The sequence below is a fragment of the Schistocerca nitens genome, chromosome 1 (assembly GCF_023898315.1).
Source record: "Schistocerca nitens isolate TAMUIC-IGC-003100 chromosome 1, iqSchNite1.1, whole genome shotgun sequence".
NCBI classification, from domain to species: domain Eukaryota; kingdom Metazoa; phylum Arthropoda; class Insecta; order Orthoptera; family Acrididae; genus Schistocerca; species Schistocerca nitens.
The window spans coordinates 622,272,964-622,290,649 of NC_064614.1; the positions used below are offsets into that span (position 1 = coordinate 622,272,964).

The 17,686-nt window shown below is 43.6% G+C and overlaps 1 protein-coding gene across 1 annotated transcript in view; it reads left to right on the forward strand.

The window, feature by feature from the left end:
• Positions 1-17,686, forward strand: part of LOC126257510 (myosin-I heavy chain) — an 829,484-nt gene that overhangs the window by 425,692 nt on the left and 386,106 nt on the right. The window contains exon 3 of the mRNA XM_049955569.1: positions 8,238-8,300. Within this exon, the coding sequence (XP_049811526.1) occupies positions 8,238-8,300 (63 nt within the window). The remainder of the gene's footprint in view (positions 1-8,237; positions 8,301-17,686) is intronic.

The following is a 17,686-nucleotide window of genomic DNA, read 5'->3' on the forward strand; positions in this document are numbered from 1 at the left end:
TTAGAACTAGTTAAACCTAACTAACCTAAGGACATCACAAACATCCATGCCCGAGGCAGGATTCGAACCTGCGACCGTAGCGGTCTTGCGGTTCCAGACTGCAGCGCCTTTAACCGCACGGCCACTTCGGCCGGCAGTTGTTGTGCTTGCCCCCAAACTCACCAGATTTGAACCTGATCGATCACATCTGGGATGTGATTGAACGTGGCGTCACAGCTCATCGCCTCCTTCCCGGAATTTATGTGAATTAGGTGACTTGCGTGTGCAGATGTGGTGCCAACTCCCTCCGGCGACCTACCAATGCTTCATTGCTTCCATGCCACGACGCGTCGCCGCTGTTATCGGTGCCAAAGGTAGACATACTGGCTATAAGGAGGTGGTCATAATGTCTTAGCCGCGCGGGATTAGCCGAGCGGTCTTAGGCGCTACAGTCATGAATTGTGCGACTGGTCCCGGCGGAGGTTCAAGTCCTCCCTCGGGCATGGGTGTGTGTGTTTGTCCTTAGGATAATTTAGGTTAAGTAGTGTGTAAGCTTAGGGACTGATGACCTTAGCAGTCCATAAGATTTCACACACATTTTGAACATAATGTTTTGGCTGATCAGTGTATACCGCTAGACCGAATATTGCCCGAGACTAATTAGGGTCCGATCTATCGTATGCGCACATAAAATTCAGCTTAAAAAACTGTTCTGTTTGTAACCGGCAACAAACCAACGTTTTCCGTCGACATTGGACGTCACTTGAAAGACATGGTGAGTAATATTTGCTTGGGCCGAGTCCATCTACTGCCAAAACGAAATTGTAGATATCTGCCGAAACAACAGAGAACTCGTGCCTGACGACTATTAGGAGAGACAAACTGGCTATGTACAGTTTTCGAGGAAGTGTCACAGTCTGGATATTTCGCAGAATTTGAATGTCGCTACCTTCAGCGGAAAAATAATTTCAGTTGCGTCTGGTATTGGAGTGTTACATCTGTTAAATTTGCTTACTTTCACTCTCTCATTTTTGTGATTGTTGTTAATGATACAGACTCATTCTAAAGGAGATGCAGCATTCACTCAGTGACGGCTATATCTTTTCTTAGTCACTGTACGGAAAGGTGTGCGTTAGTCTGGAGATTCTGTTTCAATTTGGAGCATAGCAGCAGTGAACAACAAGAGTGAAAAATCCCTGATTGTCAAATTTGAGTTGAAAGATTTCCTTGTGTCATTTCCTTTCCTTTGCTTAGGCCCACGCAGTGGCGTACAGAATTTCGCGGTAAAGTGTTACTTATTTGTGTGTGTGCTACGGTAAATATTTTGTTTGTAATATTTCTTAAAAATCATTCAGAATTTATTTCTTAGGTTTCTATCAGTGTTCTGTGAATTATCTAGGGACCTGTACGGTTATCTAGAATCTTCATCCTTCATGGCCAACGGAGCTCGAGGAGAAATAAATCGAAAACCTGCGCAAGATTTCTTGGATATGCTCGAACGTTTAAAAAAACTAAAAGTAAGTGATGCCATGATATGCCTCATGATCAGCTTGATGAGAAAATAATGTGTAGCCTGCCCTGGTGCCGTGCCGTGCTGTGTTAACTCTTTTGAAACATATATTCGATGTTAATTGCAAGCAAATGATAGACTGATATTTTGAGCCGTGTGCAAATCTATATTAACGAGGGAACATTCCAGTAAATGTATGGAGATAATTATTTTCTGCACATATATTCGCGTCGCCTTCAAGCCACGCCAAGTGTACCCTCCTAGAGATGGCTCGGACCGTGTCCTTTCCTCAGTTGCTCTTGTTCCGATATGTTGCACATTTTGTTATATTACGCATATTGCATGGGGCAAGATAACTGTATTAAAGATGAATACTTTTTATTATTAGGCTTTGGAGTCGTCATAAGCCTGAAATTTAGCATATACAGGCCTCGCATGCTGGAGGCTTCCAAGATATTCATTTATAATATTCACTCTTAACGTGAAGGACATATTATTTGGATTTGAAATATTTCACAAACTCCTTAAAAAGCTCGTCCTCCCTCCTCCACAAAGACTTGCTATCGAAATAAAATTTCTTAAAAGTAAATTACTATTACTTATAAATGGGTATTGTCAGTATATTCTTAAGATGTGCGTCATGGTGCCTTTGAAATAATTTGGTAACTGGAAAAAACTTGCAAAAAGCCAAAACCTGGTTTGAAAGGTCTTCAGGTTTGACCTACTGGTGAAATGTGATCGTGATACTTATTACTTGTATTGGCAAAACTAAGGAGATTCCTATAACTGTCAAACCTCCATTCTTGTTCTTTTCTAGTGCACAATGTTCTGCCGTCTCTTTTTCGCTTAGGACATACGCATTTAAAACTGCAGCGCGGGCTCATAATTTCTGATTATCTGCGACTTTAAATTTGGGATTAGCAGAACGAAGAACACCGAACTTTTTTGTGGAAAACAGACAGGCGCCTACCTATCTTGTGCACTCAGCAACGCGATCGAATGCGTCGCATACGATACTCACGACGCCCACGCTGTATGCACGTATCACCCCTCAGCAGACCACACGCCTCGCAGTCAGTAATTGCGTCCATGCGTGTGAGGTTTAATCTGGCAGTCATACGCTGCTGCTCTTTTCTTTCTTTCTTTCTTGAAAAAAAAAATTCTTGAAACTAAGTCATTTGCGAGTATTCATTGTTGTTCTGAAACAGAATTCCAGGCTCCTCTTTCTATTTTCATTTGTAGAAAATTTTACAGTTCTGCACGGGAAATAAATAAGTAATTAACACAGCTACACAAAAACTACTTTATCACAAAAGGGTACTGTTCGTACAGTGTCGAAAACATCATTTGTTACTCCGGAATACAAGGCTTCTCTGATCTCGCTTTAATACGCTAAAAAAAACGAGTTGCCCAATGCTGCTCATGATCTGCGGTTTCTGAAAATGGCCGATGTAAGTCCAAAATCGGTCGTGAAAAAATGCCTGTTGCTGTGATTGTGTCTAGAACAAATAAAACTAATTACATAAAGCATGTCACGACTTTTCTCCGTGGATTGGTTATTGCTTTACAGTGATCTCTCTTCTTAATTAAATACTTCTCAGACAAAAATGTTAACGTTCTGAATTAGACTGAAAGTCCTTGTAGAGACATGCAACCATTATGAATATAATTACTGGAAAGAATTTAAAAAGACTGTGACCGAGCTTCGCTTCCAGTACACCTGGTGTCGCTGGCTATGCTTGTATGGTACTTATTTGACGTGTACATCAAAGACTCATGTACTTGTGTCTAAAATGGTATGTATTTCTGCATCAACAAGCATTTTTTTCGTGGATATAGTTCTTTTAGAACTGACTCCTATAAGAAAATTGCGTTTCTGTAAAATGTATAACATAACATGTTACTTTTCCGCGTTTATAATTACTTTTGTCTGTTTATAATAGGTCATCAGATGATCGGTTAAACCCGCAATTCATCGTGCCAGTTAGTGAAGAAATTCCGAGAAAATCAGTAATATTTTTAAGGGACCACACAACCTTTCTAAATTCTTTCCAATAATTATAATAACAGCATTGTATTTCGGGAACATACCATCAATTTCACACAAATTAAGATGTTTAGTGTAGGACTGGGAATAATTTCTCAATTAAAAAAAATCATTTCTTTTGCAGTATAGTTCCAAGACGAAACGAATTCAGTTATTTATCTGTTAAACCTCAGTGGAAGGCAGAAAGAAGAACATTGTTCTACCCAGGAAGTATAAAATGTTATTGACGATGTGTTTGTTTAAGATGGTATTAGAGACGTGTCTTTTGGTTCTTTCTATGCTTGATCATTCTGACAGCTGTTCACTTTACAACCTCTGTAACAAGCTGCTAAAATTCTGCAAGAAACGATCGCTACAGATACTGTGTTGTTTGCACTCGCCCCCTTGCCCGTTTCCCCCTAAAAAGAATCTGAGCGCTGTCTTCTTCCTTCTTCATCGTTTGAATGGCCTATAAATGCTGTAGTGTTTCGAGAGGTGTGGAGCGCATGCCTTAAAAAAGAATATGATCCATTAGCACGGAATCATCACTTCAGACCATTCCAGTGAGATATAACATTCCGCGGCAGCCAGTGAATACACTGAAGAGCCAAATAAAATGGTACACCTTCGTAACTTCGTGTAAGGCCCCCGCGAACACGTAGACGTGTCGCAACACGATGTGGCATGGACTCGTTTAATGTCTGAAGTAGTGCTGGAGGAAATTGACACCATGGATCCTGCAGAGCTGTCCATACATCCATAAGTGTACGAGAGGGTGGAGATCTCTTCTGAACAGCACGTTGCAAGGCATTCCAGATATACTCATTAATGTTCATGTCTGTGGAGTCTGGTGGCCAGCGGAAGTGTTTAAACTCATAAGAGGGTTCCTGGAGCCACTCTGTGGCAATTCTGGACGTGTGGGGTGTCGCATTGTCCTGCTGGAATTTCCCAAGTCCGTCGGAATGCACAATGGACATGAATGGATGCAGGTGATAACACAGGATGATTACATACGTGTCACCTGTCAGAGTGATATCTAGACGTATCAGGAGTCCCATATCACATCAACTGCACACACCCCACACCATTACAGAGCCTCCACAGCTTGAACAGTCCCCTGCTGACATGCAGGGTCCATGGATTCATGAGGCTGTCTCCATACCCGTATTGTATTGTATTGTGTTGTATGTTAACCGTGGGGCCTAGAAACGACGGAGAGGCTCCAACCCCGCCGCAGCCGCATTTGTCCACAATCCCACGACTACTGCCGCAGTTCACTTCACCCCTCCGCCGCCCCACACCGAACCACTCTTTCAGGATTATTGTGGAGTTCGGCCCCCGGTGGACAACCCCCAGGGAAGTCTCACACCAGACGAGTGTAACCCCTATGTTTGCGTGGTAGAGTAATGGTGGTGTACGCGTACGTGGAGAAATTGTTTGCGCAGCAATCGCCGACATAGTGTAGCTTTGGCGGAATGAGGGGAACCAGCCCGCATTCGCCAAGGCAGATGGAAAACCGCCTAAAAACCATCCACAGACTGGCCGGATCACCGGACCTCGACACAAATCCGCCGGGTGGATTCGTGCCGGAGGCCAGACACTCCTTCCCAATCCGGAAGGATTGCCGGGGGGGGGGGGGGGGAGGGCACTCCATACCCGTACATGTCCATCCGTTCGATACAATTTGAAACGAGACTCGTCCGACCAGGTAACATGTTTCCAGTCATCTACACTCCAATGCCGGTGTTGACGAGCCCAGGCGAGGCGTAAAGCTTTGTGTCGAGCAGTCGTCAAGGGTACAAGAGTGGGCCTTCGGTTCCGAAAGCCCATTTCGATGATGTTTTGTTGAATGGTTCGCAGGCTGACACCTGTTGATGACCGAACATTGAAATCTGCAGCAATTTGCGCAAGCGTTGCACTTCTGTCAGGTTGAATGATTGTCTTCAGTCGTCGTTGGTCCCGTTCTTGCAGGATCTTTTTCGGGCCGCAGCGATGTCGGAGATCTGATGTTTTAGCGGATTCCTGACATTCACGGTACGCTTATGAAATTGTCGTAAGGGAAATCTTGGAGACGCTGTCTCCCATCGCTCGTGCGCCGACTATAATACCACGTTCAAACTCATTTAACTCTTGATAACCTGCCATTGTAGCAAGACCTCAGACTAATGAGTAGTGTGTAAGAAACGGAAGCCTCGTTCGACCTGCGAGGCTTCTGTAAACTGCCTCTTTCAAGGGGTAATTAAATTTCCATAGAACTCTTCCAATAAATCTCAGACTGACATTCGACTTTCCTGTTACTGTTTCTTGTGATGTTTTCACTTTAAGTGGTTACTGGAGTATACTCATGGATACTTTATGATAGCGATTGGTTTGGCTATTATTGTCAACCTTTTTCATCGAGATATTGATGTGTCTTTAATCGATAAATGTACTGTTTTATAGCGACTTTCAGCAGCTCTCAAAATGAAAAGTACACCGATATAACCCTTGTTTCCTACATCCGAATAGATGAATACCGGGCTGGTACCAACAGTTCACCTCAGTCACACGTTTCGCAAACATTTAGAAACCGTTCGCACACTTTCACACGAAATAACGCTAGATGGGGTACATAAATTCCGTCCTCGGGGGAATGGGTGGTGACAGGAAGGGCATCCGGGTCCCCTCTACCACTAACATTAACATTGCCAAATCCAGTAATTAACATGCGGACCCCGTGAAAATATAGGACAAAGGCCAAGAAAAAGAAGAAAGAAGATTTGTTGATATGCTGAAAGAGGAGGACAACGTTGCCGGTGCAGTGTAGGTTCGCCTGCCTTATTATGTAAACATCGGATTACATTACTGGATTCAGGATGTGAAGTATAAAAACTGTAAATCACGTATCCCACATATCTGTCGCAGTGTGCTGCCTGCAGGTAGCTGCACTGTGGCTACGTGCCTATGAAGACGCGCGGCTTCTCTCTGACTGGTTCTGTACCAGGCCGTGACTGCTCTCTGCGGCCTCTCCTCGGACATCACATCGCACGTTACGCTTTATCACTGTCACAAATAACCCTAAAATTACGAACAGAGGTCACTTGCACTTTTGGCAGCGACCAGTTTCCTTGATATAAAAAGAAAGTAAAGAATTCAGTGGCTCAGGCACCTTTCGATTTATTTAAATAAATCTCTGTTTTCGACTTAACACCTACCTACACGTCTTAAAAAGAGCGTATATTAACAGTGTTATGATTACACCCCCAGTGCGTTGCTGCACCTTTTAAGGTACTGCGAGGGCAATCTAGCCCATATTTGACTTTCCAGTTTGCTTCTGTATACTGTCAGGAGTCGTCGATTCGGATATTACTATTTTACTAGGCACGCTCCTATCGCGGGTAGTATACCATTGATTTCTTCTGATTTGGGGGGGGGGGGGGGAGCGGCCCGTGTGGCGGGGTGTAAAGGGATGTAGGATGAAATACGGTCGATCAAGGACCGGACTTTCTGGCCGAAGATTAATGATGGCTGTTGAGTCGAAAACGGCAGAAATTTATTGAATTTTTCTGTCGAGATTGGCTAATTTATTTTATTAATTAAATTGTTGACACGTTTCGGTTATTACCACCATCATATCCATATTTAGAACGTGAGAATCAAAGTTCAGTCACAGTTGCAGTAAATACGAAACAGACTTGAGCAAATATTTTGAAAATTATTCCTCAGTTCGGAAGTGCTGTGCTTTAGCGTGGCTGATGTACACACCTTTCAGCTCAGATTTCAACAGAGCTGTTCAACTGTCTGAAGTGTCGTGTTTCTATTTCATCACGCTGTTTGCAGCAGTACGGAATTAAGGAGAAAAATCAACTTGTTCACTGTCAGGGAATACCACTGGTTAGAAAATCGTGTCCACAAGCCAAATTGATGACAGCAGAACAGAGAAAATAGTTAAGTAAATTGAGGAATTAGTGAAGCACGGGAAGTTATATGAAAAGCTGATAAGCATAAAGTGGAAAGGGTGAAAGGGGAAAGAAAACTATCGGAGGATGTTTGTAAAAGGAAAGAAACCTGAGAATGCGGAAGGTGGAATCTAAAATTTGGCTCTGAAGGAGGAATATTTTTATCATTTTTACAAACGAAACGCGATAGGATAGCCAACACTATTATAAGTATACAGGAATAGCTCTGCTGAATTGCTGAATGATGAATAAAATGTTGGATCATGCTGCGGCTTTATAGACTAATTAGTATAGCAAAGAAGGAAACAGTAAGAGGAAACTATTGTAGGGGGACGAAAAACAAGTGGAACATGTATCACTTACGCCCCATCGTAGTTTCTGAGTGAATTTCCACGAAAGCCTTAACAATTTGGTGGCTATTCAGATTCGGCGCAGGATATCAAGAAACGTAGTGAGGCAGCACCGAAGTGGCTAATAGGCTCATGACAATAACCAAAAAAGAAAAGTTCATTCCATTTAATTCTATCTTGTAGCTTCACCAACATACTATTGATTTGTTCTGCATTATTTTTTTACTTATGCAAATTTATAATTCTGATTTTTATTGTGTATATTATTATGATAGAGATGTATATGTACAAAGTGTTATAGATCTTTTCTCATATTCTTTGTACTGCTGAGTGTTTACTAGATAGACTGTGAAAGGTGTATATTAGAGAACTGATGCAATTTGTTGTAAGTAACCGCTGTTTGTAAATGCTTTTCCTTGACTGACTATGAACAGACCTACACGGGAACTATCCTGGTGGCCGTCAACCCTTACAAGGAAATCGACATCTACTCCACGGTAAGTACTGTCTTGGTATTAGTTGTACAAACTCTCTGTTCTTTGGTCACATTCAACTTAGCAGTGATTAGCGCTGAAACTGGGTTGAATGGAACAACGCAAAGTCTTATTCTAGTGAGGGCTTGCTGATTTACGTTAATATTAATAACAATAATAATAACAGTAATTTTATTATTATTATTTTATTCATCTCACATCGACTATTTATCCACTTACTTCGGCGTTCATTTGCTATTCTAGGACGACCTGCGTCTCGAAAACAGACTACGCAATGCCAAGGTGTACATATTGTCTTAATTTTACTCCGGATCTTTCAAGGATGTCTCGTACAGCGCAACATAATAAGCTGTGAAAATCGATGAATCTTTAACACTGAACAACGCACTGACGTATAACGGCATTCGTTGAATGACTGTCATTATCAAGCTACAAATTGTCCTAAAAATTAATGAAGGAAAAGAAAGAAACTCCGTTACAACGCCCCGAAGAAGACCATGCGACGCCGACAGTCCACTGTGTCATCCTCTGCCAACGGCAGCAGTTTGAGAGGCAGTACGCGAATAGTTGACTGCACAGTTACGGTTAGCACCATCTTTCTGTTATAGTAGGTTACTGAAAACACTGAGGTGAATTTTAATTTTGTATTTTCAGCTTTTAAGTCCCGTACTTATAAGATTCACATAACGTTGCCCAATATCCAGCACACTTTTGCTATTTAATGTACAGTATATTCCACCTTCGTGGAATCGATAATTACTGGGGAAGCGCTATTGTTACTTTTAAGTCGATAAAGATGAAGCTAAAGGTTTCTGATGTATTGTATTTAAGTTGTGCAAGCTCCCAGGCGGGTTCGCCATTCAAATGACAACATCTGCATATAAATCCCTATATTCAGTGTATTTCTACTCCGGTAATTTGACACACCTATAACAGTGTAGTAACATTGAATTTTTGTTACACAGATATAATACTCTGGCGCAAAAAGTGCGATAGCACTATTTCAAAACCGTAGTTAAGTCCTGTATTTCTTTGACTACTGAAGTTGCGAGACTTGGAATGTTTTTGTTTCATGAGACCCTGGTCGCTATTCGCTTATGTGAATTGGGATTGTAGACTACCTTAACGAGCCTAAAGTTATTTGAAGTGAAGAACTCAGACGCACACATGGTAGATGCTGTAAAGATGAAGCTTGTCTTCAACTCGAAATTTGCTTTTATCACCGCGGTGCTGCACTATACATGGACCTATAGAAACCTTGCTTTCCTCTGAACTTTGAACTGAGTTAGCCAGCTGTTTATACAGGGAACTGTTGTACAGTTGACTGTTGACTCCGAACTGTGGCGCAACTTGGAATTTACACTGAAGGGCCAGAGGACCTGGTAACACGCCCAATATCGTGTAGGGCCCCCGTGAGCACGCGGAAGTGCCGCAACACGACGTGCCATGGACTCAAATAATGACTGAAGTAGTGCTGGAGGGAATTGACACCATGAATCCTGCAGGGCTGTCCATAAATCCGTAAGAGTACGAGGGGTGGAGATCTCTTCTGAACAGCACGTTGTAAGGCATCCCACATACGCCCAATAATGCTCATGTCTGGGGAGTTTGGTGGCCAGCGGAAGTGTTTAAACTCAGAAGAGTGTTCCTGGAGCCATTATGTAGCAATTCTGGACGTGTGAGGTGTCGCATTGTCCTGCTGGGATTGCTCAAGTCCGTCGGAATGCACACTGGACTGAATGGATGCAGATGACCAGACAGGATGCTTACGTATGTGTCATCTGTCCGAGTAGTATCAAGACGTATCTTGGGTCTCATATCATTCAAACTGCACACAACCCATACCATTACAGAGCCTCCACCAGTTTGAAACATGCAGGCTCCAAGGATTCATGAGGCTGTTTCCATACGCGTACACGTCTATCCGCTCGATACTATTTGAAACGAGACTTGATCGACCAGGCAACATGTTTCCAGTCATCAATAGTCCAATGTCGGTGTCGACGGACCCTGGCGAAGCGTAAAGCTTTGTGTCGTGCAGTCACCAAGGGTACACGAGTGGGCTTTTGTTGATGGCCCAGCACTGAAATTTGCTGAAGGGATGCACTGCTGTCACGTTAAACCGTTCTCTTCAGTCGTCATTGGTCCCGTTCTTGTAGGATCTTTTTCCGGTCGCAGCGATGCCGGAGTTTTCATGTTTCATCAGATTCCTGATATTCACTCTACACTCGTGAAATGGTCGTACGGGAAAATCCCTACTTCATCGCTACCTCGGAGATGCTCTGTCCCACCACTCGTGCGCCGACTACAACACCACATTGAAACTCACTTAAATCTTGATAACCTGTCGTTTTAGCAACAGTAGCCGATCTAACAAGCGTTGCCGACCGCAGCGGCGTATTCTGCCTGTTTACGTATCTCTGTATTTGAATAAGCATGACTATACCAGTCTCTTTGGCGCTTCAGTGTATTATACTCTCAAAATTAATTAGCTTGAATCCGGTACTCCAAGTCGGTAGCACTAGCAAGACTTCATTATAAATGTTATATGTTTGTCCAAACCCACGGTATAAGCGTGCACCAATCGATGAGAATTTCAACTGAATACACTGAAACTCGGCCTGCCCTTACTAATTTGTTTTAATTCTTGATACAATCGACGTTATCGGAAATTTCACCGAACATTAATCATTACGAAAATAATCGCGACTTAATACTACATTTGTCATATATATCGACCGTTCTCTACAAAATCACTTCAAGGGCTCCTGTCCAGCGGTATCATGCGCGCTGCACTCTAAAAACACGTTGTCCTTCTGCACCGAAACAATGCTCAAACTGGCGGTTTATGTAGTGTAATATGCAACCAGTCACTTTTTGAAGCTGATAAATTTTGCTGTGCTGTGAACTAATTTTCGAACCACTGCAAGCTAATCACCAGATAGAGGAGTTACAGGAACATTCTATTTTGCATGGAAATATTGTGTGTGTGTGTGTGTGTGTGTGTGTGTGTGTGCGTTTTGACATGTTCAAATGTGTGTGAAATCTTATGGGACTTAACTGCTAAAGTCATCAGTCCCTAAGCTTACACACTACTTAACCTAAATAATCCTAAGGACAAACACACACACCCATGCCCGAGGGAGGACTCGAACCTCCGCCGGGACCAGCCGCACAGTCCATGACTGCTGTTTTGACATAATATCTTATGTACAAATAAAGATGGTATATTCTTCTTTGTAGCTTCTTTATAGCTGTTCTACTTTTACGCTGTGGAGCACCAGTCCAGTATTTATCAATCTCTGTGCAGATGATAATGACGATAATCATCACCATCTGCAGCATGAACTGTGACCTCCAGACGTACGAATGCACTCTTCCTTTCGTTGAGGCAAGGAAGCAAACTGCCTCCGAATGTCATTTTGAAGTATTTCTCGTCAGTTCATGCTTGTTGCTGGCTGGAGAGTGGAGTAAAAGGATAGGTGTTGCCATCGCATCCCACACATGCCCTACAGGTGAGAAGCCAGAGAATCAGGAAAGCCAGTCAAGGATCCGTACATTTCTCAAGTCGTGTTAGTGTGAATAGATGTGTGGACTCTCGCATTATTCTCCTGAAGTATGACAGCAGGCATTACCATCCCTGCCATATTATTGCGGGCATTTACTTCCCATTCAGTTGCCAAACCGGTCTTGTAGCAACGAACAGCTCTCGATACCAGGACCTGAGGATTTGGAGATGCCCTTTCAACTGGTCGTGTACGGGAAATGATGGTGTAGACGTGACCGTCACTGGCAGAATCGAGACTTATCGCTGAGCACCATAGAATACCGCTCAGTGGCCAGTTTGTCCTTGCACCACGCAGAGCTCTGTTGTCTGTGGTAAGGAGGCATAGAAATTAGAGATTTTAACCCAGTTTCCAACAATCTTTTCCTGGCGGTTCGTGGTGACGCTTTTCCTGGAAGCTCTGCTCGGGTTTCAACTATTGTCATCCGTCTGTTCATCACAACTAGTCGAGCACCTTCCTGCGATCTTCTCGTGGTGTAGTCTTTCTGGAACTTTCTTTCTTTCTTTTGCTTGTGCCGTTTTTCCCGCGGATACGCAGGGTCGGCATGATTGATCGGATGTGGCAATGTTAGTTGAAGGGGTGGCCGGATGCCCTTCCTGCCGCCATCCCGTACCCCCCGGGAAGGAATTAGTGTAACCCAACTGTCTGCGACTAGCGTAATCCATGGACTAGTGCGAAAGTGTTCAGATGTCTGCGAGCCGTGTAACTGAGGCGGGACGTGGGGACCAGCCTGGTATTCACCTAGCGGGATGTGGAAAACCGAGTAAAAACCACATCCAGGCTGGCCGGCACACCGGCCCTCGTCGTTAATCAGCCGGGTGGATTCGATCCAGGGCCGGCGCGTCTACCCGAGTCCAGGAAGCCGCGCGTTAGCGCGCTCGGCTAACCTAGCGGGTTATCTTTCTGGAACTACCCGTGACTTATTATCACAATAAAGAAAGAGTGGTGAGCCATCGACTCAGGACATTAGTGCGATGCTTCCATGCACCTCCTGCGAACGATTCGACTTTTCTCAATATCGAAATGATAGCGAATAAATGCATTTGCACGCCCAAAACGTTCTAGTAACGTTAGACACACCCAATGTCCATCGTGTACTCCCACCGTTCTTCATCAGTAGGAATGGCTTCTTTCTGTAGTGGAAATAAGCTCGCGTAAGGATGAAAGTTTCATGAACGTAGTCCACAGGGCCGCGCGGGTTTTAGCCGAGCGGTCTAAGGCGCTGCAGTCATGGACTGTGCCGCTGATCCCGGCGGAGGTTCGAGTCCTCTCTCGGGCATGGGTGTGTGTGTTTGCCCTTAGGATAATTTAGGTTAAGTAGTGTGTAAGCTTAGGGACTGATGACCTTACCAGTTAAGTCCCATAAGAAAAAGAAAAAAGTCCACAGGCATTGAAATATCGAAGTTATAGTTTGGTAGGGTCCGCTCACGGTGTACAACTTTCAGTTTCCTTCAGTGTATTACATGGCTGTCTCATTTTGCGTGCCGTTTGTAAATTCAGTACTTTGAAAGAAGACTTCACGGAGTTATCGTCCGCGTCGTTTCCCTTTGTGCTGCTGGTGCGGCGTCCAGTTGTGTGCCCGCTGAGCGTGAGCAGTGCATGCAGAGGGGCCCCGCAGCCGCGCAGGCCGGATTCAATTACGCGGCCGCCGGTAGTGGCGGGCCCTCTGCCTGCCAGCTCCGCTGTCACGCCTGACTGCCAGATCTGCGATTGCTACGGCGATAAATCACCTGCTGCAAAAACCTTTCCGTCCTCCGAGCCGCCGCCGCCCTCTGCGCTTCCCCATTTCGGTTCGACTACCTCTGGAAGCACACACATTCCAAAGGTTTAGCGGTCGGGAGGTAATTATTCTTAAATGGTTATTTTGAAGCACTCATCCCAGAATTTGGCTGCGTTGGTGTAGAAGAGGTCGACTAGAAACCAGTATCAGCTATTTGGGATTTGACGACGACACCTCACGACTTCTGGCCTAAAGGCAAAAAATTAGTCACCCAAAGGAGAGACAGCACTAATATCCTGTATTCCCGTCTCTAGCCTCGATAACTGTCCCGAGGAAAAGAGACCAAAAGTTTCTTCAGGTATGCCATATCCAACTGAGGCCACTCATGATTTAATGCCGTGAAGTTTCCAAATTGCGGGTATGACGATTGCTCGGTTCAGCTCACTGTTCCAAATATGCCCAGCCATTTTATGTGGGACTGAGATCGGGTGATTTAGAGGACCAGTCGAGAAGCGATAGACTGCATCACTGTTCGACAAACTAGAGAAGTACGCATGCGGCTCTGTGAGCACTGCTATCGTCGTGTTATAAGATGGGAGTGTCCACTGCGCTATTATGTTACAGATGTAATGGGAAGGGCTTTTGTCTCCGATAATGTTGAAATGTCCGCCCCGATAGCTGAGCGTGACGGATTGCCGTCCTACAGGCCCTGGTTCGATTCCCGGCTGGGTCGGAGATTTTCTCCGCTCAGGGACTGGGTGTTGTGTTGTCTTCATCATCATTCATCGCCGGCCGGTGTGGCCGAGCGGTTCTAGGCGCTTCAGTCTGGAACCGCGCGACCGCTACAGTCGCAGGTTCGAATCCTGCCTTGGGCATGGATGTGTGTGATGTCCGTAGGTTAGTTAGGTTTAAGTAGTTCTAAGTCTAGGGGACTGATGACCTCAGATGTTAAGTCCCATAGTGCTCAGAGCCATTTGAGCTACCTTCATTCATCCCCATCCGGCGCGCAGGTCGCCCAATGTGGCGTCGAATGTTATGAGACCTGCATCAAGGCGGCCGGACCTGCCCTGCAAGGGGCCTCCCGGCCAATGACGCCAAACGCTCGTTTCATTTCCAATGTTGAAATAATCTTGTTTCATGTTCACGATAACACGAATCAGTGGGTCCAAGTCATGGTGCAGAAAACGCTCTCAAAATATCACAGAAACAGCTCCGGTACTAACTGCACCGTCCATACATCGCTGGTTAAACGCTTCAATGGATCGTCGGTCCCATCCGTGCCTTGCATCATTTCACAAGGGGCAACTCGCGAATCGTTCGATTGCAATACACGCCACCTGTCAACTGTTCTCCAATTCCTGTGTTGGTTGGCCCACTGAAGACATACAATTATATGCCAGATAGTAAATGGCCTTTTGAGAGATACCCGGCTCCAAATGCCCATTGTATGCAGTTCCCTTAACAATGTGTACCATGTCAATTAGCTGTACTTAGCTCAAATGACAGCAGCGTGCTTCCTCACCCCAGCCAACATTCGGTGGGCTGCGGGCTATCAGGTGGGTACATTACATATGTAGATTGTGGACAGTTGGGAATGTGGGTCTCAAAATGGTTCAAATGGCTCTGAGCACTATGGGACTTAACATCTGTGGTCATCAGTCCCCTAGAACTTAGAACTACGTAAACCTAACTAACTTGAGGACATCACACAACACCCAGTCATCACGAGGCAGAGAAAATCCCTGACCCCGCCGGGAATCGAACCCGGGAATCCGGGCGCGGGAAGCAAGAACGCTACCGCACGACCACGAGCTGCGGACGAATGTGGGTCTCACGGGAAACGTTCAAGGGATAAGTCCCTACAGTCGCGCTATTTATCTGTGTCCTCGGTGGCTCGGATACAGCGTCTCCCATGTAAGCAGAAGATCCCGGGTTCGAGTCCCGGTCGGGGCACACATTTTCAGCTGTCCCCATCGAGGTATATCAACAACACCTGTCGGCAGCTGAGGGTTTCAATTAATTATCATTTAATTTTTAATTCGTTATGACTTCTTGCAGTGCAACAGAATGAGAGATATATCGTGTTTATGGTATAATTTCTGTCTTTTCTTTTTAATCTCTTTAGTAGCTGATAGCAATGTTTCGTTTTTCACTTCTATTGTATAGCCGAAACCGGTAATTATGTCCAATTTTGCGATCAAGATAATTAAATTTAAAAAAAATAGAAATTTGAAACGAACCTGGCTAGAAGTTTTAAACAGATAAATGCAAGAACGTTTCACTTACTTGTAAACAAGTGTCAGCTTATGTCCCTTACATTTGTTATTTTATAGGAAAAGAAGGGATAATCACCACAATTTTTAGATTTTTTGCGGAATTCCATAGTTTTGCCTATCTCTGCCTTAATAAAATATGCTCTAGTTGCACTGCTAAATGATTTCCTTGTACACCCAAGTGAAAGAGTTTTGTTGAGCATAGAATCTGGAGGTATAACTTGCAGCAAATTAGAGATTTATCACACTCAGGAATATTTCAGCGACGAAATTCTTCCGTTTTCACTTTCTGGTACCATATATTTATTCTTCGTTCAGCATCAATTAAAAACGACTAAAATATTGATTTCACATACTCATTCCCAAAGTCATAGGTATTAGTTCTACAGTGTTCTACTGTGATTACTTTCAAATGAGCACAGCTGTTTCGAGACCTGTATAACCTGGACTTAATATCTGAGACTGTCCTTTATAAATTTTATCTTCATGAGAAAATTGCTCGAAATGTGTATACGTTCAGCGAATTGATTGCCAGCACATTCCCACATTACAGAATGTATGTAACACTTGGGTCGTAAATGTATGGAGATACAGTCCCATAAGTGAGCCTCGCGCTTCTATGCCTTCATTGCGCGATGTGTCAATGTTAATTAATTAATTAATTTATTTATTTATGCATTTATTTTACCTGGCAAGATTAGGGCCTTCAGGCCCTCTCTTACACCTAACCAGGCATACTCAGATTCAACAAAATTCAGTTCCTACAGAACATTAAGGACATATAACATGTTATTACAGTATTAATGTTAAAGAAAGAAATGGAGATTATAAAAGTAGTACAATGATAATTATAACAATCAAAAAATAATTATAACAATCAATAATAATAATAATAATAATAATAATAATAATAATAATAATGACTATGTATGTGAAAGTAAACATATTTTTCTTTTATGAATGTCAGTCCTATTGCTAGTTGGGAATTTTCTCGTTATATATTCTTGCAGCTTGTGAGTTATTCTCATCAAGCAGAGACATCAGACTATAGAATGGGGTGAAAGAGATATAGAAGAGGTAGTAGGTTAGAGGAAGAGAAATAGAATGGTAAAATTCGAAGCTACGATGGAGAGGAGAAAGAAAGAGATGAGAGGGGCACAACAATGGTGGCTATACCGTCCCTAATATGTAAGTCTTGAGTTCCCTATTGAATGTTGAATGGTTCTGGATAAGACGCAGATCACAGGGGAGCGCGTTCCATAGTCGTATGGCTGAGATGGAGAATGACACGGAGAAAGATTTTGTGTTATGTAAAGGTACAGCCAAGATGCTAGACGTATCCGATCTGGTATTGCGGTTGTGGAATGATGATTAATCAACGCATAAAGTGCCTTTTACTAGTATGATAAGTATAACAATTAATTAGACGTTTGTGGTACTTACATATAAAAAAGTAACTTTTCCTCCTCTGATGAATTCGATTTGCATTCTAGCAGCAACAGTTCAGCACCATTTCTGTCACGAATACACAAAAGTGTGAAAACACGGAAAATACGAGTTATGTTTAAGTGCCGATCTTTGTGTAAAATGTGAACAACAGCGTCACACCAGTGTCACGTGACTATTTGGGTTTGATATTGGCTCCAAGCGGAAAACGTACGCTCACTCCATCGATATTACTTACTCGCTGTTGACGATTAAAGACGGAGAGTTGCATTCTTTGGTTTTTCTCTTAGATGGTAGGAGCGGCATCTGTCTTGAAGCAGATCAAAGGATTGATTAATTATTGTAGCAGGTAATTAGAAAACTATCTAGAAACCCCTTTTCTCG